The sequence below is a fragment of the Tachyglossus aculeatus genome, chromosome 10, assembly GCF_015852505.1.
Source record: "Tachyglossus aculeatus isolate mTacAcu1 chromosome 10, mTacAcu1.pri, whole genome shotgun sequence".
Lineage (NCBI taxonomy): Eukaryota > Metazoa > Chordata > Mammalia > Monotremata > Tachyglossidae > Tachyglossus > Tachyglossus aculeatus.
The window spans coordinates 27,455,751-27,480,643 of record NC_052075.1 but is presented as its reverse complement, the minus strand read 5'-3'; the positions used below and the strand labels follow the sequence as shown (position 1 = coordinate 27,480,643).

The following is a 24,893-nucleotide window of genomic DNA, read 5'->3' as shown; positions in this document are numbered from 1 at the left end:
GAATGGACTTTGTCATCACCCATACTAAATATTGCAATTAAAAAAACCCACGTGCTGTGTTGCTGTCACTTGAATTTGGAGAAGAGTCAGTTGGACAGTCAGTAGAATTTATTGAGCATTTACAGTTTAGAGGACTGTACTAAGCACATTTGAGAGTACAACAGAACAATAAGCAGCTACAGTCCCTGCCCACATTGAGCTTACAATCTAGAAGGAGAGACAGACATTGATATGAATAAATTAAAGATATGTACATAAGTGCTGTGGGGTTGGGAGGGGGGATGAATAAAGGGAGTAGGTCAGGGTGACACAGAAGGGAGTGGAAGAAGAGGAAAGAAGGGCTTAGGCACGGAAGGCTATTTCGAGGAGATGTGCTTTGAAGGAAGGGAGAGTAGTTGTCAAATATGGGGAGGGAGGGCTTTCCAGGCCAGAGGCAGGATGTGGGCGAACAGATCGGTGGCAAGATAGTTGAGATCAATGTACAATGAGAAGGTTAGCATTAGAGGAGCAGAATGTGTGGGTTGGGTTGTAGTAGAAAAGTAGTGAGGTGAGGTAAGTGGGGGCAAAGTGATCCTCTAGACTGTAAGCTTGCTGTGGGCAGGGAATGTGTCTGTTCATTGTTGTATTGTCCTTTCCCAAGCTCTTAGTACAGTTCTATGCACACAGTAAGTGCTCAATAAATACGATTGAATGAATGGAGTGCTTTCAACCTAATGGCGAGTTCTTCCCTTAACTTCTCGGTGCCTCAGTTACCTCATCTGTAAAATGGGGATGAAGACTGGGAGCCCCACGTGGGACAACCTGATTACCTTGTATCTACCCAGGCACTTGGAACAGTGCTTGGCACATAGTAAGCTCTTAGCAAATATCATCATCATTATTATTATTATTATTCTACAGATGTGTTTGGACAACCACTGGGCGTTCTCGAGGAGAGGGAAATCATGGCCTGAACGTTTTTGTAGAAAAATGATTCAGGCATCAGAGTAAAGTATGGTCTGGAGTGTGGAGAGACAGGAGGATGGTAGGTCATCAAGGAGGCTGATATAGTAATCAAGAAGCAGCGTGGCTCAGTGGAAAGAGCATAGGCAGAGGTCATGGGTTCAAATACCAGCTCCGCCAACTGTCCACTGTATGACTTTGGGCAAGTCACTTAACTTCTCTGTGCCTCAGTTTCCTCATCTGTAAAATGGGGTTTAAGACTGTAAGCTCCCCTAGGGACAACCTGAGCACCTTGTAACCTCCCCAGTGTTTAGAACAGTGCTTTGCATATAGTAAGTGCTTAATAAATGCCATTATTTTTAAGGCAGGATAGGATAAGTGATTGGATGAGCAGTTTGGATGGAGAGGAAAGGACAGATATTAGCGATGTCTTGAAGGTGGAACCAGTGTGTTTTTGTGATGGATTGAATTCAGGAGTTAAATGAGAAAGACGTCAAGGATAAGCCAAGGTTATGAGCTTCTGAAACAGGAAGGATGGTGGTGCCGTCTACAGTGATGGGAAGGTCTTGGGAAGGACAGGGCTGTGGCGGGAATAAGAAGTTCTGTTTTAGACTTGTTAATTTGAGGTGGTGGGAGGACATACAAGTAGAGATGTCTTGAAGATAGGAGGAAATGTGAGACTGCAGAGAGGAAGAGAAATCAGGGAGAGATATCAGAGATCAGAGAAGAGGATTTGGGAAGGAAGATGAGTTCAGTTTAGGACATATTAAGCTAGAGATATCCAGGTAGTGATGCCCTGGAAAGAGGAGATGTACGATTACAGAGAAAGCAAGGTGAAGCTGTGAAGTCGATTTAGCAGTTCTCTGAGTAGAGGTAAGCCCGTTGTTGGGCAGGGATTGTCTCTATATTTGTTGCCGAATTGTACTTTCCCAGTGCTTAGTACAGTGCCCTGCCCACCGTAAGCGCTCAATAAATACGACTGAATGAATGAATGAATGAAGACTTGGGAGCGGATGAGATCCCTAGGAAGGGAGTGTAAAGCAAAAGGAGAATGGACTCTAGAACAGAGCTCCCATAGCTGCCCCATTGAGAGGTTGAGGGGCAAAATAAGAGCCAGCGAAGGTGACTGAGAAGTAGGGGCTGAAAGAGAGGAGGAGAAATGGAAGAGAACTGCATTGGTAAAACCAAGGTGTGTTACCATGGCTGAGTTGCCCAATAGTATAGCAAGTTGGATAATGGGCCCAGGTACACAGTTGATGGATGGAATCCTCTTTCAAGGACCTGGGACAGAGTGATGGCAGCGGAGGAGAGATGGACTATTCAGGACTGTTTGTGAGTTAGACACCACCTCGCTTGGTGATGAAGGAGAGTGCGTGTGTGTGTGTATCAACCTATCAATCATATTTGTTGAATGCTTACTGTGTACAAGGTATTGAACTTAGTGCTTGGAAGAGTACAGTATATCAGAGTTGGTAGCCATATTTCCTGTCCACAAGGAGCTCAATCTAGAGGGGGAGAAGGATAATAAATAAATTATCAACATGGTCTTAGTGCTGAGCGGTGGGGTGAGTAAAGTTTATGTGTTTCCACTTATTCTAGTTGAGAGACATCAGTGTGCATGACTCAGAAAGGCCGGGGGTCACCACAGGCCCAGCTATTCGCACTGCTGCTGCTTCTACTGCTTTATCTGGGGGTGGACACAAAGCAGCAGTGAGATGGTTTCCTGCCCGGAGGAGGCCCAGTTTCTCTTCCTCTGTGCGGTCACTTTGTGTCCGGTGCCAAGGCCGGGGGTGGTGGTGGGTGGGCCCGGCGGGTGGAGTCAGGTTGTGGGAGGGCAAGGCCAGGCAAGGCAGGGTGAGACTTGCTTGGGGGCTGAGCGTGGGAGGAAGCAGGTGTCTCCCTGTGCGACCGTTATCTCGGGGGAACGAGGCCCGGGGCTCCTCGCTGAACCATGGGGCAACACCGGGACTCTCGTCAACCTCAAACCCTGAGTCGGCGTCTGGTTCTGGGGAGGAGCATCTGAACCCTACAAGCCGGGACCATGGTTTGGGGCTCAGGGCCAGGCCCGGGGAGCGGGATGGAGCCGCGGAGGGGATTGGGGTGCCTGGCTTCTTTCTTCTGGCTCCTTCTGGGCTCCCGCTCCCTGACACAGACCCTGGAGGGTGAGTCTGTATCCAAACTGATTGCCTTGTATCTACCCCAGAGCTTAGTACAGTGCTTGGTAAGCAGTAAGTGCTTAACAAATATCATTATTGGTATTATTATAATCTTTCCCTCCTTTTCCCTTCCTCTACCACAAATGGACTCTTAATAGAAGTTTCTTATGTGTGCCGCTCTTACCACACGTTTTTAAACCTGGCCTGGAGGGATTTGAAAATGAAGGGAGTTTGGACACCCTCGTCTAACCGTAGGCAGCAGGGTTTATTCTTCATTCATCGGTATACCACTCACCCTAAGTAGGGTTATTTGTAAAAATCATATTTTTGACTTGGGTGGTTATTTTCACTTATATTTGGCCTTATAATCCCTCTGTCTCCACTCCCCTCTACCCGATATTTTCTTCTAAAATAATGCTACCACAAAAATGCACAGAACACTGAAGTATGAGAATTTGCAATATTTTGGAAGATATGAAAATTAATGTAGATCATAAGATAAATGAGGGGAGATTGAAGTACCCAACCTATATAAAGTATACCATCTCAATATAGCAAAAACATGCCTGACTAACCTGATACGGTTGCTTTCTTTTTAAGGTAAATAACATGAAACAGTAATTTGGAGGACATAATTTATTTGTGCTCTTGAGACCCTACCAGTGAGGTTGTTCTTAAGAAATGATTAAGAAAAATAAATAATCATAGGGTGATAGGGAAGGCCTTTTCAAAGATTAATATGAAGCAGAGCTTTAGGGTATGATTGCCCTTTTGAGAGGAAAGAGATTATTATTATTTTAAATCTCTGAAGAGCCAGTTCTAACTACGCCTTATTTTGCCCAGGGGACATTCAACTTGAATTCAATAGAAAGTAGACTCAAACATGGGGAATGATTGGGAAGATTTAGGAGTAGGATTGGTGACAGGATGGGAAAGAGATCTGACAGATTCCATTGAGTATATTTCAGTGCCCTATCACCAAATTATTGGCTAGCATCCCCCTACCACAGTCACAGAAGTCTCTGTGGCTCCCTGCTGTTTCCTTCCTTCCTCCATGAAGTAGCATAGCATAGTGGGTAGAGCATGGTCCTGGGAGTCAGAAGGTCATAAATTCTACCCCCTATCTGCAGTGTGACCTTGGACAAGTCACTTCACTTCTCTGGGCTTCAATTACTGCATCTTTAAATGGAGGAATCAGGGACTGTGTCCAACCTGTATTCCCCCCAGTGCTTAGTACAGTGCCTGGCACATAGTAAATGCTTAACAAATACCATAGTTATTATTATTATTATTCCAGCACCTAAGTTCTGGCCGGGATTTATCTTGGGTTCCCCTTCTAGGGACCCATTCCTGAGCTCTGGTTATCAAAGTGGAGGCAGCAGAAACTCTCAGGGTGTTGAGCTCTAGAGCTCCAGAACTTTCCAGACATTAATCAATCAACCAATCAACTGTATTTATCAACCACTTACTGTGTGCAGAGTACTGTACTACGCGCTTGTGAGATTACAGTACAAGAATATAATGGACACATTCCCTGTCCACAATGAGCTGACAGTCTAGAAGTGACTGCATTAGTCCTAAAGACTTGAGATGGTCTATGCCACAGGGTTTGCTTGGCACCATCGGTTGGGTTTATGGTTGAACTACATTCTTTCTGTGTGCCTCACACTGCTCCGATGAAATATCAGTTCAATAATGATGGTTTCATTTCAGCTTAAAGATGCTAAGGGAATTGAGGTTAGCGATCCCAGAATTGTAATTCATGAGGGTGGTGGCTTACTGATGGACGAAGGGGAGAGTATACCAAACATGGTGGAGGAACTTATAGTTTGTGGAAGTCTATTATATCTATTATCACCAGAATGGGATTTAATAGCAAACAAAAGGAAAAACATGGCATTGCATGTGGTAAGATGCGATTCCTGAATTCAAGAGGCCGACAGTCTCTTGAGGGAGAAAAACTACACACATTCCCACACATTCATATTTTTGCACAGCTCATTAAACCAGGTGCTCAGAGAGGGACAGAGAGATGACCCAGTTCATATCCTTGAGGAGCTGACCGTCTAATCGCAGAGACGGCACAGACACACCCACACACATAAAGACACAAACATTTTACCGAGACCTGCAGAGGGTGGAGGGAGCAAACAGACAGGAATTCCTGATGACCTATTCCCTCCCTTGGAGGACAGACAGTGTAGTCCATACCATGAGAAGCAGCGTGGTTATGAGAAGCAGCCTGGCTTAGGGAAAGAGCACGGGCTTGGAAGTCAGAGGACGTGGGTTCTAATCCCAGCTCTGCCACTTGTCAGCTGTGTGACTTTGGGCAAGTCACTTAGCTTCTCTGTGCTTCAGTTATCTCATCGGTAAAATGGGGAGTAAGTCTGTGGGACAACCTGCTGACCTTGTATCAACCCCAGTGCTTAGTACATAGTAAGCACTTAACAAATTCCATAATTATCATTATTATACAACCAACAGTCATAGAAAGAGCACTTTATTACTATATGGAAACACAATGATTGAAAACATATAAACCAAGAATGTGACTAGGATAAGGAGTTAATTCTGATGACTTGACACCCGTCCACATGTTTTGTTTTGTTGTCTGTCTCCCCCTTCCAGACTGTGAGCCCGTTGTTGGGTAGGGACCGTCTTTATATGTTGCCAGCTTGTACTTCCCAAGCGCTTAGTACAGTGCTCTGCACAGTAAGCGCTCAATAAATGCGATTGAATGAATGAATGAATGAATTCCCAGTTTTATGCTCAACCTGGATGTGGCTAAACCTGATCTGGAAACTGTACCAGGGGGTTTTGGGGGAGATGGGAATAGCTAATCCCTCCCCAAGGCTCCCTTTGCAGGGGTTCCACTTGTCCCAGAGATTCTGAAGAGTCCAGGGGATAGAAGTCTCCAGGGATTTGAGGCTGTTTTATGGTCAGGAATGTCCTGAATGGACCGGCCTAAGGAATATGAAACTGGATCCCAAACCCTGGATGTCCGCTCTTTATCCCGAGTCATTTGTGCCATACAGAGATGGGCACAAGGGCTGAGGTTTACGAGAGTCAGTCACCTGCAGGAATGGAGCCAGAATTTTTCATCTGGGGAAGCTCCTTGGATGCTGTGAATTTTAGCAGTGTTTTGCAGTACGGAGGGGCTATGGTGGGGGAAAAGAGAAGAGGCCAAGGACCAGGAGCTGTCAAGTAGTACTGGAGAGAAGGGGGTGGGATGAGGGACCTGATAATATTGTCTCAGAGTAGGGTTGAGGTGTTATCCATCTTGCAATGTATCTCCCCCATGCAGAACATCACACCGGGACCTTCTACTTAACAGCTTTTTGTGGTGATGACGGCTTCTCCGAGATGACCACCGTCATCCTGCTGGATGGGCAGCCGTTGATGTCGTACAACAGCACGAATCGGGAGTTAGTTTCCAAGGTGAACTGGTTGTACCAGGTGCTGGGTGGGAAGCTGATCCGGGAGAAGACAGTAGAGCTGGAGAGCTACGAGAGCGATTTCCGCTGGCTCATGGAGAAATTGTCCAAGTACCAGAACCACGGCAGGGGTGAGTGGCCCAGTCTCCCAGCATCTCCTTTCCCCATTTTCCCTCCCTCGGCCCGGATGTGACTGAACCTGATCTGGAAATGGTCCCTAGGGTTTTGAGGGTAGATGGGAATAGCTAATCTCTCCCCAATCCCTTTGAGGGGTTCGACTCATCCCGGAGATTCTGAAGAGTCCAGGGGATAGTAGCCTCCAGGGATTTGAGGCTGTTTTATGGCCAGGAATGTCCTGAATGGACTGGCCTAAGGAATATGAAACTGGATCCCAAACCCTGGAGAGACCCAAAGCATCCCTTCTTCCTGGGGTCCTCAGTTCTTGGGGTGCTTGGGGTTCTGCCCGCAGAGGTCACTTAGCTCCCAAGTCCATGGGCTTTGGGGAGCCCAGCCAGGCTTGTGCTAACCTGGACAGAGCTGGGGCTCTGGGAAAGTGTCAGCAACATGTGCGTCCGTCTCCCTGGGATGGAGCTGGCAGGCCTCTGTGTTGGCTGTGTGTGCTCACCCAGGCCCCATCTCCTTTCTCCACCTCCTACAGGAAGCCAAACGATTCAGCTGATCATGAGCTGTGAGTTGGACAGAGGCATCCAGGTGGTTTCTCGGTTCAGGGTTGCCTATCAAGGGCAGGATATGTTGTGGCTCGATGAGCTGAAGGGGACCTGGGTAATTACCGAGCTCGCCGAAAAACAGTTTGGGCATTTCTGGGAGGAGAGACTCTTCCAGTTTCAGGAAGCAGAATGGTACATCAAACAGGAATGTCCATCCCTGATGAGGATGATACTTCAGTACTGGCACCTCAGAGGGCACAGTGAGTGTTGAATTTAGTCCAGCAAAGATGTGGGTTCTGACCCTTACCACTTTCCTGCTTTGGCACCCAAGACTGGCTTCTCAACCTCCCTGGCCCCCCAGTCGCTCATTTGCAAAATGGGGAGATTCCTCCCGGCTCTTTCCTCCCTCCCAGTTGATACCATTTTTCACTTATAATGTGGACACCCAGGGGTTTACCCAGGTTCCAGGGTCCAGCTCCATTAACAGCTAAGACAAGGGCTTTTTCATACTCCAGGCTGGTGTTCCCCAAGATTGTCGGTGTGCTGCCACCATCCCGCAACTCCGGGTTTCTGAAATCTCTGAGGGCTCGGGAAGCGTCTGGGGTTCAGCTAGCCAGTCCCACTTCCCAAGGCCTGACTGCTGGGGGTTTGGAGGGATGGTAACTTTTCTGGGGGACAACAGTCCCCCTTGCTCACTCCCTTTCAATGCTAATATGGAAGACCTTGCTCTTCGTGGCTCAGGAGGCAGAACGTTCTTCCTTCCCTCTTAGCTCCTTCTCTGAGCCTCAGTTCCCTCATCTGTAAAATGGGGATCAAGACTGTGAGCCCCGCTTGGGACAACCTGATCACCTTGTATCCTCCCCAGGACTTAGAACAGTGCTTTGCACATAGTAAGCACTTAACAAATGCCATTATTATTATTATTATTATTATTATTAATCCACAGGTCAGTTTGTGGAAGCTTGTTGACAAGTTGATGATGGTAAATCCAGGAAGACAGTGTTCAACCATCATGAAATTTTAGGCACAAGAATACACAAGGTCATCAGGTTGTCCCCCGTGGTGCTCACAGTCTTAATCCCCATTTTACAGGTGAGGTAACTGAGGCCCAGAGAAGTGAAGTGACTTGCCCAGAGTCACACAGCTGACAAGGGGCGGAGCCGGGACTTGAACCCATGACCTCTAACTCCCAAGTCCGGGCTCTTGCCACTGAGCCACACTGCTTCTCATCAGTGTGACCCTCCACTCCAGAGCTGGGGAGATGAACCAGGTTTTGGGCCCTCCCTATAAGTTTTGGCATGTCAATCCTGCTCTCGGGGTCCTCATCGTAGATTCTGTGGGGCCGACCCAAAATCTGGCGTAGTTCTGAGGTTCTGGTCTAGGTCCCAGGGCCCTTCTTCCAGGTGCCTCAAGGCTGAACCATGTCCCAGGACCCTCCTTCAGGTGACGGGGTGCTGAGCCAGTTCCCCAACTGGAGCCAAGTTCCAGGGCCCTTCTTACAGATGCAGGAGGCCCCAGGACTCTCCTCAGAGTCCCTGAATGCTGGCCCATCATCATCATCATCATCAATCGTATTTATTGAGTGCTTACTGTGTGCAGAGCACTGTACTAAGCGCTTGGGAAGTACAAATTGGCAACATATAGAGACAGTCCCTACCCAACAGTGGGCTCACAGTCTAAAAGGGGGAGACAGAGAACAAAACCAAACATGCTAACAAAATAAAATAAATAGAATAGATATGTACAAGTATGGCCCAGGTTCACGGAATCTCAACGCAGATGTTGGGGTTCTGATTCAGGTCCCATGACCCTCCCCAAATGTGTTCTGCTGCTGATCCAGGTCTCCTGGCTCTCCTGTCCGGTGACAGGCTGCCGAACCAAGTCCTTCCGCATAAGTGTTGGGATTCCAATTAAGTATCTGGGACCTTCCCACAGGTGTCCATTTGCTGGCCTGAGTCCCAGGACCCTCTTCCCTGACGCCAGTGTATTAGACCGATCTCCAGGACATGGGTTGTATATACTGTCTCCTCCTTCTCTTCTACAGATCTGTCCTCAGCCTGCTGCAATCTGGTTTTTGAACCATCCACTCCACTCAAACCGCTTCCTCCTTGCCAAATCCAATGAACCTGACTCCATCTTAAACCTTCCAGGCCTCTCAGTAGTCTTTCCCACTGTGGAAATTTCCCACTTCCCCTCCTTCTGGAAACACTGTCTACCCTTGGTTCTTCTGACAACGTCCTCTCCTCTCTACTGAGCAGGAGGTTCAGCGGAGTTGAGGAGAGAGAGGAAGGGGGCAGCAGAAGGGCCCAACGTGGATATTGAAGTCCCCAAGAATCATGGTAGAGATGTAGAAGAGAGAAGGATTATGAGAAAAAACCAAAATGGTTCGTAGAGTTGGAGTAGGGGGCTTGGGGCGATAGATGACCATGACTAGTAACTGGAGTAGGTGGTAGAGGTGGATGATGTGGACTTCAGAGGATGGAAAAGAGGGAACTGGGAGGTGGGATGGTTCAAAAATGACACCAGGGAAGAAGAAGGAAGCCAACTCCTCTCAGTGAGTCTGGGGTTGTGGGAGAAGATGAGACTCCCTCTAGAGAGAGCGTCTAGAGAGTCCTTCTAGACTGTAAGCCTGGTGTGGGCAGGGATTGTATCTCTTTATTGCTGAACTGTACCTTCACACAGTACTCTGCACACAGTAAGTGCTCAATAAGTACTACTGACTTACTGACTGACTGATTAACTGGTATCTACCCCAGGGCTTAGAACAGAGCTTGACACATAGCAAGTGCTTAACAAGAACCATGATTATTATTATTAGTAGTAATATCATTTATAATTATTATCACTAATAAAAATAATTGTGGTATGCGTTAAGTACTTACTATGTACCAGGCACTCTACTAAGCACTGGGGTAGATACAAGATAATCGGTTTAGACACAGTCCCTGTCCCACTTAGGCCTCACAGTCTTAATCCCCATTTTACAGATGAGGTAACTGAGGCCCAGAGAAGTTAAATGACTGGTCCAAGGACACACAGCAGACAAGTGGGAGAGCTAGGATTAGAACCCAGGTCCTCCTGACTCCCCGTGCTATCCAGTAGGCCATTACTATGTGCAGAACACTTTACTAAACACTGGGGGAGAACACACAGGTGGTGGAGCTCACAATCTATGAATTTAAATAATAGTATTTATTATGCACTTAATCAATCATAATCACTGAGCACACACTGTGTGCAGAGGACAGGGTTTAGCTGGGAAGATAAGAAGTTCTGTTTTAGACATGCGAAGTTTGAGGTGATGGGAGGACATCCAAGTAGAGATGTTAATTAGATTGGACACAGTCCATGTCCCATATGGGGCTCACAGTTTTAATCCTCGTTTTATAGATGAGGTAACTGAGGCACAGAGAAGTGAAGTGACTTGCCCAAAGTAACAGAGCAGACAAGTGGCAGGGGTGGGATTAGAACCCAGGTTCTTTTGACTCCCACCACTTGCCTCTGTGTGTGCTTCCGCAGGTCACTTCACTACTCTATGCCTCAGTTTCCTTATCTGTAAAATGTTTATTCAATGCTTGTTAATAATAATAATAATAATAATGACATTTATTAAGTGCTTACAACGTGCAAAGCACTGTTCTAAGCACTGGGGAGGTTACAGGGTAACCTACCTCCTAGTTTGACTGTAAACCCCATGTGGAGCAGGGACACTTTCCTATTGGATTAAGTTGTATATACCCTGGCGCTTAGAACAGTGCCTGACACGTAGAAAATGCTTAACAAATACCATTATTATTATTCATGATTGCCCTGGAGAAAGTTGGGGTTGAAATAGTGGAGGAGGTTGTGGTGTGCTCATTCCTCTTCAGGAATGGGGATCATTAATGATTTTGTTTATCTCTCTCTACGAGACTCCTTGATAACAGATATATCCTCACCATACATTTTTACAGGTTGACTGTTCAAATTTGGCTAAGGAAGGCAGGGTATGAGAAGGAAGCAAATATATATTAATATACATTTCTGAAAAATTAAAGGATGGCTTCTTGGTTAGTACTTTACCCTTTCCTAGGTGTTCATTAATTATTGAGAAACCTGTTTCTCTTTGAAGATGTTTACTCAGGATCTGGATTAAGCAAGAGCACCAGAGTTAGGTTGTGGAAGGAAAGTTTTGTGTTGAAAGGAATCACGTGTTCCTCTTTTATTTTAGCTACAGTGCATTATCAATCAATCGATCAATCAGTTGCAATTCTTAATAATTATAATAATAATGGTATTTGTTAAGCGCTTACTATGTGCAAAGCACCGTTCTAAGCACTGGGGAGGTTACAAGGTGATCAGGTTGTCCCACAGGGGGCTCACAGTCTTCATCCCCTTTTTACAGATGAGGGAACTGAGGCCCAGAGAAGTGAAGTGACTTGCCCAAGGTCACACAGCCGACAATTGGTTCTTGAATACTTACTGTGCGCACAACACTGTACTAAGTGCTTAGGAGAGTAGACTATAACAGGTTTGGTAAACACCTTCCCTGCTCGCAAGGAGATTATATCCTAGAGGGGAGACCGATATCAAACTAAATCAATCAATCAATCAATCAATCTTATTTATTGAGCGCTTACTATGTGCAGAGCACTGTACTAAGCGCTTGGGAAGTACAAATTGGCAACATATAGAGACAGTCCCTACCCAACATTGGGCTCACAGTCTAAAAGGGGGAGACAGAGAACAAAACCAAACATACTAACAAAATAAAATAAATAGAATAGATATGTACAAGTAAAATAAATAAATAACTAAATAGAGTAATAAATATGCACAAATTACAGATACTAATAATGATGATGATGGCATTTGTTAAGCGCTTAATATGTGCAAAGCACTGTTTGAAGCGCTGGGGTAGATACAAGGTTATCAGGTTGTCCCATGTGGGGCTCACAGTCTTAATCCGTATTTTACAGACGAGGGAACTGAGGCCCAGAGAAGTGAAGTGACTTGCCCGCAGTCACACAGCAGACAAGTGGCGGAGCCGGGATTTGAACCCAGGACCTCGGACTCCCCAGCCCGGGCTCTTTCCACTGAGCTGCAGTGCTTCTCTTAGTGCTGTGTACAGACCTAAGTACACAGATAATGCAGAAGAGAGAGCAGTTGGGAGAGAGTAGGGGAAATGAGGGATTAGTTGGGGAAGACATCTTAGAAGAGGTGTGACTTCAGCAGGTCTTTGAAGATGGGGAGAATGGTGTTGTGTTATGTATGAAGAAGGAGGGAGTTCTAAGATAGAGGGATTGATGGGCAGGATAGATTCATTCATTCAATTGTATTTATGAGCGCTTACTGTGTGCAGAGCACTGTACTAAGCGCTTGGGAAGTACAAGTCGGCAACATATAGAGATGGTCCCTACCCAACAGCGGGCTCACAGTCTAAAAGGGGGAGACAGACAACAAAACATATTAACAAAATAAAATAAATAGAATAAGTATGTACAAATAAAATAGAGTAATTCATTCATTCATTCATTCAGTCGTATTTATTGAGCGCTCACTGTGTGCAGAGCACTGTACTAAGCGCTGAAATCAAGGTACAGGGAGCAGGTTTGTGTTAGAGGATTGAAGTCCGCAGGCTGGGTAGGAAGTCAGTGAGATAAGGTAGGAGAGGGACAGCTGACTGAGGGCCTTAAGGCTGATAGTAATAATAATAATTGTTAAGCATTTACTATAGGCCAAGCTGGGGTAGAGACGGGAATAATAATAATATTATTATATGAGGTATTAAGTGCTGGGGTAGATAGAGGATAATCAGTCCCCTCACGGGGCTCACAGATTAAGTAGGAAGGAGAACAAGTGTTGAATCCCCATTTTGCAGATGAGGGAACTGATACACAGAGAAGCGAAGTGACTTGAATTTACACAAAGCAGGTAAGTGGTGGAGGCAGAATTAGAACCCAGGGCTTCTAACTCCCAGGCCTATGCTATTGCCACTAAGCCATGCTGCTTCCCTCCTTCTGATGGTAAGGAGTTTCCATTTGGTGGGGAGTTGGATGGAAATCAGAGCTCAGTGGCAAGAGCCCGGGCTTGGGAGTCAGAGGTCATGGGTTCTAATCCCGGCTCCGCCTCTGGTCAGCTGTGTGACTTTGGGCGAGTCTCTTAACTTCTCTGTGCCTCAGTTACTTCGTCTGTCAAATGGGGATGAAGGCTGTGGGACAACCTGATTACCTTATATCACCCCCAGTACTTAGAACAGCGCTTGGCACATAGTAAGCACTTAACAAATGCCATTATTATTATTATTATTATTATTATTGTTATTATTATTATTATTACTATTCCTGTCTCTACACCAGTCCATACCCATTGTGGGCAGGGATTGTCTCTATTTGTCGCCCCCTTCCCTCCCTCTGCCCTACCCCCTTCCCCTCCCCACGGCACTTGTATATATTTGTCCAGATTTATTACTCTATTTATTTTACTTGTACATATTTGCTACTGTTTTATTAATGATGTGTATATATCTACAATTCCACTTATCTATTTTAATGCTGTTGACACCTGTCTACATGTTTTGTTTTGTTGTCCGTCTCCCCCTTCTGAACTGTGAGCCCGTTGTAGGGTAGGGACCATCTCTATCTGTTGCCAAATTGTACTTAGTCCAGCGCTCTTCACGCCGTAAGCGCTCAATAAATACGACTCAATGAAGGAATGAATGAACAGTGAGCGCTTAACAAATACCACCCTCATTTATTATTATTATTGGGAGATCCCTGAGAAGTGGGGAATGACAGGAGGCAGGGAGGTCAGGGAGGACGACGCAGTAATCCAGAGAGGACATGATCAGCGCTTGGAGAAGAAAGGGCAAATTCCGTGAGGGCAGAGGCCTCACATGACAGGGAGCCACAGCAGCGTGGCTCGGTGGAAAGAGCACGGCCTTTGGAGTCAGAGGTCATGGGTTCAAATTCCGGCTCCTCCACTTGTCAGCTGTGTGACTTTGGGTGAGTCACTTAACTTCTCTGTGCCTCAGTTACCTCATCTGTAAAATAGGGATTGAGCCCCACGTGGGACAACCTAATAATAATAATAATGATGGTATTTGTTAAAGCACTTACTATGTGCAAAGCACTGTTCTAAGCGCTGGGGGGGGTACAGGGTGATCAGGTTGTCCCACCTGGGGCTCACAATCTTCATCCCCTTTTTACAGAGGAGGGAACTGAGGGCACAGAGAAGTGAAGCGACTTGCCCAAAGTCACACAGCTGACGATTGGTGGAGCCGGGATTCGAACCCACGATTTCTGACTCCCAAGCCCGGGCTCTTTCCACCGAGCTACGCCGCTGCTCATCACCTTGTAACTTCCCCAGCGCTTAGTACAGTGCTTTGCATATAGTAAGCGCTAATAAATGTCATCATTATCATTATTACACCCTCTTTCCTCTCTCCCTCCCCATCCCCCTGCCCTACCTCCTTCTCCTCCCCGCAGCACCTGTATATATGTTTGTACAGGTTTATTACTCTATTTTTCTCGTACATATTTACTATTCTATTTATTTTATTTCGTTAATGATGTGCATCTAGCTTTACTTCTATTTGTTCTGATGACTTGACACCCGTCCACACGTTTTGTTTTGTTGTCCGTCTCCCCCTTCTAGACTGTGAGCCCGTCGTTGGGTAGGGACCGTCTCTATACATTGCCAACCTGTACTTCCCAAGCGCTTAGTCCAGTGCTCTGCACACATTCAATCAATCAATCATATTTATTGAGTGCTTACTGTGTGCAGAGGACTGTACTAAGCGCTTGGGAAGTACAAGTTGGCAACATATAGAGACGGTCCCTACCCAACAGTGGGCTCAGTAAGCGCTCAATCAATCAATCAATCGTATTTATTGAGCACTTACTGTGTGCAGAGCACTGTACTAAGCGCTTGGGAAGTACAAGTTGGCAACATATAGAGACAGTCCCTACCCAACAGCGGGCTCACAGTCTAGAAGGGGGAGACATTCATTCATTCATTCAATCTTATTTATTGAGCGATTACTGTGTGCAGAGGACTGTACTAAGCGCTTGGGAAGTACAAGTTGGCAGCATATAGAGACAGTCCCTACCCAACAGTGGGCTCAATAAGCGCTCAATAAATCAATCGATCGTATTTATTGAGCGCTTACTGTGTGCAGAGCACTGTACTAAGCGCTTGGGAATTACAAGTTGGCAACATATCATCATCAATCATATTAATTGAGCGCTTACTGTGTGCAGAGCACTGTACTAAGCGCTTGGGAAGTACAAGTTGGCAACATATGGAGACAGTCCCTACCCAACAGTGGGCTTACGGTCTAAAAGGGGGAGACAGAGAACAAAACCAAACATACTAACAAAATAAAATAAATAGAATAGATATGTACAGGTAAAATGAATAGAGTAATAAATATGTACAAACATATATACATATATACAGGTGCTGTGGGGAAGGGAGGGAGGTAAGATGGGGAGATGGAGAGGGGGACAAGGGGGAGAGCCCACTGTTGGGTAGCGACTGTTTCTATATGTTGCCAACTTGTACTTCCCAAGCGCTTAGTCCAGTGCTCTGCACACAGTAAGCGCTCAATCAATACGATTGATGATGATGATGAGAGAAAGGAAGGGGCTCAGTCTGGGAAGGCCTCCTGGAGGAGGTGAGCTCTCAGTAGGGCCTTGAAGGGAGGAAGAGAGCTTGAATGAATGAGCTTGAGATTGAATGAATGAGTGAACAGTAAGCGCTTAAAAAATGTCATCATTTTTATTATTATAATAATATTATAATATAATATAATAATTATAAATTATTATTATTATTATTATTAAAGGTAAAATGGTGTGGAATAGGGAGCAGGCACCGGGACCCAACGGGCCCGCCAGGGCCGCCCTTGGAATGCTGGGAGTTGTAGTTTTCTGCCTCCCGCCCCCTGGAGGCCGCGGCGTCGGCGGCAGAAAACTACAACTCCCAGCATTCCAAGGGCGGCCCTGGCGGTCCCGTTGGGTTTCCCCCCCGTCCGGGCTGCCCCTAGGACCGCCTGTAGAAACGAGCCAACAGAACCCCGTCGTTCGGGAGGACGGAGGGGCGGACGGATTTTATCGGAGCGACACCATTCTGTGGAGGATGGCGGCCGTCCTTCAGTGACAAGTCCAGGGCCGGGGAAGCTCCTCAGATCCGCCGTCTCATCAGGCGCGGTGGTCGGCCGCCCTGCCTGGCGGCCCGCTGGGCGGAGGACCCCGTGTCCTTGGTCAGTGACCGCCCCTCCCCCCGCCCCCTCAGCGCCGCCTCAGCCTCCTCCTCAGCGTCCGCCATGGCCGCGGGCGGCGGGGGCCTCGCCGTCGTCCGGCTCCTCGCTCGCCATTTCCTCCGTGAGTAGCCCCTGCTCGGGCCTCCCTCCCTCCCTCCCCCTTTATTTATTTTATTTTCTTAATATGTTTTATTTTGTCCTCTGTCTCCCCCTTCTAGACTGTGAGCCCACTGTTGGGTAGGGACCGTCTCTGTATGTCGCCAACTCGGACTTCCCCGGCGCTCAGTACAGTGCTGTGCACACAGTAAGCACTTAATAAATACGATTGATGGATTGATTGATTTCCTTCCATCGTATTGATGGAGCGCTTCCCGTGTGCAGAGCACTGGGCTAAGCGCTTGGGAGAGGACAAGGCCGCAACCCCACAACGGGCCTCCTTCCCTCCCCGGTTTCCTGGTGCGCCACTAATGGCAATCAATCAATCAATCAATTAATCGTATTTATTGAGCGCTTACTATGTGCAGAGCACTGTACTGAGCGCTTGGGAAGTACAAGTTGGCAACATCTAGAGACGGTCCCTACCCACCAGTGGGCTCACAGTCTAAAAGGGGGAGACAGAGAACAAAACCAAACATACTAACAAAATAAATTAAATAGATATGTGTCCGGGTGTGTGTATAACAATCAATCAATTGTATTTATTGAGCGCTTACTGTGTACAGAGCACTGTACTAAGCGCTTGGGAAGTACAAGTTGGCAACATATAGAGACGGTCCCTACCCAACAACGGGCTCACAGTCTAGAAGGGGGAGACAGAGAACAAAACCAAACATACTAACAAAATAAATAGAATAGATATGTTTCCCGGTGTGTGTATATAATAATAATAATAATGTTGGTACTTAAGCGCTTACTATGTGCGAAGCACTGTTCTAAGCGCTGGGGAGGTTACAAGGTGATCAGGTTGTCCCCTGGGGGGGCTCACGGTCTTCATCCCCATTTGACAGATGAGGTAACTGAGGCCCAGAGAAGTTGTGACTTGCCCAGAGTCACACAGCTGACAATTGGCGGAGCCGGGATTTGAACCCATGACCACTGACTCCAAAGCCCGGGCTCTTTCCACTGAGCCGCGCATATATGCATGCGTGTGTGTATACGTGCACACGTGTATATGTATGGATGTATGTGTGTATATGTATTTATGTGTGCGCCGCTACTTGTTTTGGTGGATGTATTCATTCATTCAATCGTATTTATTGAGCGCTTACTATGTGCAGAGCACTGTACTAAGCGCTTGGGAAGTACAAGTCGGCGACATACAGAGACGGTCCCTACCCAAGAACGGGCTCACAGTCTAAAAGGGGGAGACAGAGAACAAAACCAAACATACTAACAAAATAAATAGAATAGATATGTGTCCGGGTGTGTGTATATAATAATAATAATGTTGGTACTTGTTAAGCGCTTACTATGTGCGAAGCACTGTCCTAAGCGCTGGGGAGGTTACAAGGTGATCAGGTTGTCCCATGGGGGGGCTCACGGTCTTCATCCCCATTTGACAGATGAGTTAACTGAGGCCCGGAGAAGCGAAGTGACTTGCCCAGAGTCACACAGCTGACAATTGGCGGAGCTGGGATTTGAACCCATGACCTCTGACTCCAAAGCCCGTGCTCTTTCCACTGAGCCGCGCATAAATGCGTGTATGCATGCGTGTATGTATACGTGCACACGTATATATGTATGGATGTATGTGTGTATGTGTATTTATGTGTGCACCGCTACTTGTTTTGGTGGATGTATTCATTCATTCAATCGTATTTATTGAGCGCTTACTATGTGCAGAGCACTGTACTAAGCGCTTGGGCAGTACAAGTCGGCGACATATAGAGACGGTCCCTACCCAACAACGGGCTCACAGTCTAGAAGGGGGAAACAGACAACAAAACAAAACATGTAGACAGGTGTCAAAATCGTCAGAACAAGTAGAATTAAAGCCACATGCACATCATTAACAAAATAAATAGAATAATGAATATGTACAAGCAAAGTAATGAATCTGTAAAAATACATACAAGTGCTGTGGGGAGGGGGAGGAGGAGAGGAAAAAGGGGGCTTAGTCTGGGAAGGCCTCCTGGAGGAGGTGACCTCAGTAGGGCTTTGAAGGGAGGAAGGGAGCTAGCTTGGCGGATGTGTGGAGGGAGGGAAATTGCTTTGTAAAAACCATTACAATTATGGACTGTGTCATTGATTCTATCATATTTATTGAGCGCTTACTATGTACAAACCACTGTACTAAGTCCAACCTGACAATCTTGGATCTACTCCCATACTTAGTAAAGGGCTTGGCACATCTTAAAGTCGTGGGTTCAAATCCCCGCTCCGTCAATTGTCAGCTGTGTGACTTTGGGCAAGTCACTTAACTTCTCTGGGCCTCAGTTACCTCATCTGTAAAATGGGAATGAAGACTGTGAGCCCCCCCATTGGACGACCTGTTCACCTTGTAACCCCCCCAGCGCTTAGAACAGTGTGTGGCACATAGTAAGTGCTTAATAAATGCCATGGTTTTTTATATTGTATTATATGTATATACATATAATAGTAATAATAACAACGATGGCTTACTATGTGCCAAGCACTGTTCTAAGCGCTGGGGGAGATACAAGGTGACTAGGTTGTCCCACGTGGGGCTCCCGGTCTTCATCCCCATTTGACAGATGAGGTCACTGAGGCACAGAGAAGTGAAGTGGCTTGCCCACAGTCCCACAGCTGACAAGTGGCGGAGCCGGGATTAGAACCCACGACCTCTGACTCTCAAGCCCAGGTTCTTTCCACTGGTCATGCAGCTTCTCCATAATAATAATAATAATAATAATGATAATAATGGCATTTGTTAAGCACTTAGAATGGGCCACGCACTGTACTAATCCCTGGGTGTGGGTACAAGGTAAGCAGGTTCTCCCTCATGGGGCTCACAGTCTTAATCCCCGCCTTACAGATGAGGTAACTGAGGCCCAGGGGTTAATAATAATAACGATGGTATTTGTTAAGCGCTTACTATGTGCCAAGCACTGTTCTAAATGCTGGGGTAGATACAAAGTAATCAGGTTGGCCCACATCTTAATCCCCATTTCACAGATGGGGGTCACTGAGGCACAGAGAAGTGAAGTGACTTGCCCAGAGTCTCACAGCTGACAAGTGGCAGGGCGGGATTGGAACCCACAACCTCTGACTCCCAAGCCTGGGCTTTTTTCACTGAGCTATGCTGCTCTCTCTTTCTCTATATACATCTATAATTGTACTTTATTTATATTGATGCTATTGATGCCTCTCTACCTGTTTTGATGTCAGCCTCCCCCTTTCTAGACTGTGAGCCCATTGTGGGCAGGGATTTTCTCTCTTTGTTGCTGAATAGTATTTTCCAAGCGCTTAGCACAGTGCTCTGCACACAGCAAGCGTTCAGTAAATACGATTAAATGTGTGTGTGTGTGTGTGTGTGTTTGTGTATGTGTGCGCGCACGAGCTTGCCCCCCCCTGTATAATATGGACCAGGGGTGTGTGTGTATATGTGTGAGCATCCCCCCCAACGTAGTACCCAGATCGGGGCGTACGGGCCGTGTGCGGCTCACCCTATTGCACTTTGACTTCATGTTGGTGTCTTTTCTGATTTTTTTTTTTTTGTTTGTTTATGCTCTTAGTTAAGTGCTTACTATGTGGCAGTCACTGTACTAAACACTGGTGTAGATCCAAACTAATCAGGTTGGACACAGTCCGCGTTCCACATGGGGCTCATAGTCTTGACGCCCGTTTTAGAGATGAGGTGACGGAGGCACAGAGAAATTGTGACTTGTCGTTCTTTCGGTCGTATTTAGCGAGCGCTTACTGTGTGCAGAGCACTGTGCCAAGAGTTTGGGAGTGCGCAATACGACGATAAAGAGAAATATTGCCTGCCCACCTTGAGCTTACAGTCTAGAGGGGGAGAAATTAAATTACCGTCCCCCCCCCCCCCCGCCAAGTCTGGGAATCGAACCCTCGTCTCCCACTTGACAGGAGGAATGTTGTGTGTCCAAGGTCACCCAGCAGACATGTGGCGGGGCCAGGATTAGAACCCAGATCCTTCTGTCTCCCAGGATTGCACTGCACTGAGGCCTTCCCAGACTGAGCCCCTTCCTTCCTCTTCCCCTCTCCATCACCCCCATTTTACCTCCTTCTCTTCCCCACAGCACCTGTATATATGTATATATGTTTGTACGTATTTATTACTCTATTCATTTTACTTGTACATATCTATTCTATTTATTTTATTTTGTAAGTATGTTTGGTTTTGTTCTCTGTCTCCCCCTTTTAGACTGTGAGCCCACTGTTGGGTAGGGACTGTCTCTCTATGTTGCCAACTTGTACTTCCCAAGCGCTTAGTTCAATGCTCTGCACACAGTAAGCGCTCAATAAATACGATTGATTGATTCCCCTTGTCCCCCTCTCCATCCCCCCCATCTTACCTCCTTCCCTTCCCCACAGCACCTGTATGTATGTATATATGTTTGTACATATTTATTACTCTATTTATTTTACTTGTACATATCTATTCTATTTTATTTTGTTAGTATGTTTGGTTTTGTTCTCTGTCTCCCCCTTTTAGACTGTGAGCCCACTGTTGGGTAGGGACTGTCTCTATATGTTGCCAACTTGTACTTCCCAAGCGCTTAGTCCAGTGCTCTGCACACAGTAAGCGCTCAATAAATACGATTGATTGATGGATTGATCTAATAGGTCATGCTGCTTCTCTAGAGTTTTTGTTCGTTGCTTTTATTGCCAAAGCACCTTACATTAGTGACTTTAACTTGCTCCCCACAGCACCTCTGCAGGGTAGGGTTCAGGTATTATCGTCCCCATTTTACAGATGGGGAAACTGAAGCACAAGGAGGTTAAGTGACTTGTCTAAGGCCACACAGTAGACAGGTGGCAGAGCCAGGACTAAAACCCAGGACCTCTGATTTCCAGGGCTGCAGCTTTCCCACTACATATAGTAATAATAATAGTGGCATTTATTAAGTACTTACTATCTGCAAAGTACTATTATAAGCACTGGGGAGGTAACAAGGTGATCAGGTTGTCCCACGGAGGGGGCTCACAGTCTTAATCCCCATTTTACAGATGTGGTAACTGAGGCACAGAGAAGTTAAGTGACTTGCCCACAGTCACACAGCTGACAACTGGCGGAGTCAGGATTTGAACCCATGACCTCTGACTCCAAAGCCCATGCTTTTTCCACCAAGCCACGCTGCTTCTCTGCCTCCCCAATTCCGATGCTCTGTGTTCTCCATGCTGGGGTTGTTTATTTATTTTTTGTTTATGTTTGTGTGTATGTACATGTACACGCGCACATGCTTCCACCCTTGCACAGGTGTCAGATTTGGTGTGTGTGCTGGCCTGGGTCCCTACCATCATCATTGTCCTAATGATCAGCAGTAGCATTAATTTTCTCTGGGTATAGAGCGAGGACATAAAGGCATGCATTAGAGGTACACAAATGGATCATTATGTGTGCGTGTGTATGTGTTTTGTGTTTTATGCTACTTGTTAAGTGCTTACTATGTGCCAGGCACTGTTCTAAGCAGTGGGGCAGATACAAAGTAATCAGGAACGCGTCTGATCTCGGAAGCTAGGCAGGGTTGGGCCTGCTTAGTACAGTGCTCTGCACACAGTAAGCGCTCAATAAGTATGATTGAATGAATGCTTAGTACTTGGATGGGAGACCGCCTGGGAATCCCTGGCTTTGGAGAAGCAGCGTGGCTCAGTGGCAGGAGCCCGGGCTTGGGAGGCCGAGATCGTGGGTTCTAATCCCGGCTCTGACATTTATCAGTTGTGTGACTTTGGACAAGTCACTTCACTTCTCTGTGCCTCAGTTCCCTCCTCTGGAAAATGGGGATTAAGACTGTGAGCCCCCAGTGGGACAACCTGATTACCTTGTATTCCCTCCAGCGCTTAGAACAGTGCTTCGCACATAGTAAGCACTTAACAAATGCCATTATTATTATTATCCTTTAGACTGTGAGCCCACTGTTGGGTAGGGACTGTCTCTATATGTTGCCAATTTGTACTTCCCAAGAGCTTAGTACAGTTCTCTGCACATAGTAAGCGCTCAATAAATATGATTGATGATTATCCCACATGGGGCTCTCAGCCATTTGTATTTGAATGCTTACTGTGTACCAATGTACTAAGAGCTTGGAGGAGTACAGTATAACAGTAAACAGATACATCCCCTGCCCACAAGGAGCTTACAGTCTAGACGGGGGGAGACAGATGCTAATATAAATTACAGATGTTCACAAAAGTGCTGTCTTAATCTTTGTTTTACAAAGAAGGTAACTGAGGCACGAAGAAGTGAAGTGACTTACCCGAGTTCTTGCAGCAGGCTAGTGGCAGAGCTGGGATCGGAACCCAGGCCATTCTCACTCCCAGGCCCGGGCTCTTTCCCCAAGGCCACCCTGCTTCTCACGCTGTTTGTGCCAGTGTGTTTTACGTGTGCCAACCTTCTGTGTGTGTATCAGAGTGTGTGGGGTGGAGGGGACTTGGCAGAGACCTCACCCCCACCCCACAGACCGGCCAGGGGTGGAGCAGCCAGTTGCCCTGGTTGGCCAGGGCTTCAAAGCCACCGTGTTGTGTGGGTTGATTGGGTCTGCAGCCTTAAATTATAAATCTAATAATAATACTAATTATGGTACTTGCTAAGCGCTTACTACGTGCCACAAGCTAATCAAGTTGGACACAGTCCCTGTCCTCATGGGGCTCACACTTGTATCCCCAGTTTACAGATGCGGTAACTGAGGCACAATGAAATGACTTTCCCAAGGTCACACAGGAGACATGTAGTGGAGCTGGGATTAGAACTAGGGCCTAACTCCCAGAAGGTCCTGGGTTCTAATCCCGGCTCCACTGTGTGACCTTGGGCAAGTCACTTCACTTCTCTGGGCCTCAGTTCCCTCACCTGGAAAATGGGGATGAAGACTGTGAGCCCCACGTGGGACAACCTGACTACCTTGTAGCTACCTCAGCGCTTAGAACAGTCCTCGACACATAGTAAGCGCTTTAACAAATACCGTAATTATTATCATCCACTAATCGTTGCCTGCCTGCTGGAACTTTGAGAGGGCGGTCAGGACTCCAGTACCACCTTTTTAGGGAGAGGTGGAGGTTTTTAGTTACTGGGCTGAAAATTTCAGCGAGTGGTCAGTTGGGGAGGGTGCTTGCTTCCCGGTGGGACCGTCCCCAGACCACCCTTAGGAGATGGCTGCCACCTGGTTTGATTCTAATTTTTACAGGGAGGGAAGTCTCTTCTGGGTTAACCCTTAATATTCCTGCTGTGGCACTTATAGATTGCAGTGTGAGGCCCCCTTTCCTGTTTTTTGAGAGACCAGAATTAAGTTCTTTCCCCTGTCTGTCTTCATTGGGGAACAACCCACATTCCACCCCTACCCTTTTTGTGTCTCTTTTTCCACTTTTCCCAGTTTTGAAAGGGGCCTCATGGACAATCAGGCTAGCTACTTAATATAAACATATAGTATAAAAGAACAGATGAGACCATGGGGTTATGTAGCATATTCTGTAGGTGTACCCATTTCTGATTAAAATTGAAGGTATAATTTAAGCAAGTATCTTTCTCTGAACCAACTAGACATCTGAACATCTGACATCCCTTTTAGACTGTGAGCCCACTGTTGGGTAGGGACTGTCTCTATATGTTGCCAATTTGTACTTCCCAAGCGCTTAGTACAGTGCTCTGCACATAGTAAGTGCTCAATAAATACGATTGAGGATGATCTGAACTGAAGCCAGCTCAGGTGTTCAGACAGAATCGGGCCTGCACTAATCCACAATAGCAAACCCAAATTTCTATGTAGGTGTCATGTGGAATTTGAGGTGGTAGTGGCTGATAATATTTATTTTTGATTTTCTGACCCAGTTGCCTTTCTGGTAACAGTATATTTACTCATAATATATTCATATATTCAATATATTCACAGTATATTCATATTTTTTTTTGTACAATGCCGCACTTGACAGGGTGCCGAAGGGAATTACAAGAGAAACACTCCATAAAGTCCTAAACCTCCAGGAGCTCACCGCAGTCTAATGATTCTTTATATGCATTTTATAAAATTTCTATTTGCCTTTATCCAGGAAAACATAGGCACCAACTTTTTTAGGAAGGAAGGTCTTTACCTTTGCACTATTTAACAGTTGTGAAATCACTTTTGAGAGGAGTTAATGAAAACCAAACAGATTCAAAGGTCAGTATGGAGTGTGACTGGATTGAAATTTGGGGGGCCCTCTGGAGTAACCAGGGGTGTTTATTAGGCTCTAGAATGTTGAGCAGGGAACTTAGGGAAACATGGCAAGGCTAATCATAAGTAGTATTAGTTTCTATATAGTAATAGATACTACTTAG

At 46.4% G+C, this 24,893-nt stretch overlaps 2 protein-coding genes across 2 annotated transcripts in view; both read left to right on the top strand.

The window, feature by feature from the left end:
- The first annotated feature begins 2,995 nt into the window (after positions 1-2,995).
- Positions 2,996-11,192, top strand: LOC119932840 (zinc-alpha-2-glycoprotein-like). The gene is made up of 5 exons (XM_038751959.1): positions 2,996-3,104; positions 6,403-6,663; positions 7,191-7,460; positions 9,000-9,184; positions 11,127-11,192. The coding sequence occupies exons 1-5, from the start codon at positions 3,020-3,022 to the stop codon at positions 11,190-11,192; spliced, it is 867 nt and encodes a 288-aa protein (XP_038607887.1). The 5' UTR covers positions 2,996-3,019.
- A 5,276-nt stretch (positions 11,193-16,468) lies between these two features.
- Positions 16,469-24,893, top strand: part of SUCLG1 (succinate-CoA ligase GDP/ADP-forming subunit alpha) — a 31,208-nt gene continuing 22,783 nt past the window's right edge. Inside the window, exon 1 of the mRNA XM_038752825.1 lies at positions 16,469-16,565. Within this exon, the coding sequence (XP_038608753.1) occupies positions 16,508-16,565 (58 nt within the window). The 5' untranslated portion in view covers positions 16,469-16,507. The remainder of the gene's footprint in view (positions 16,566-24,893) is intronic.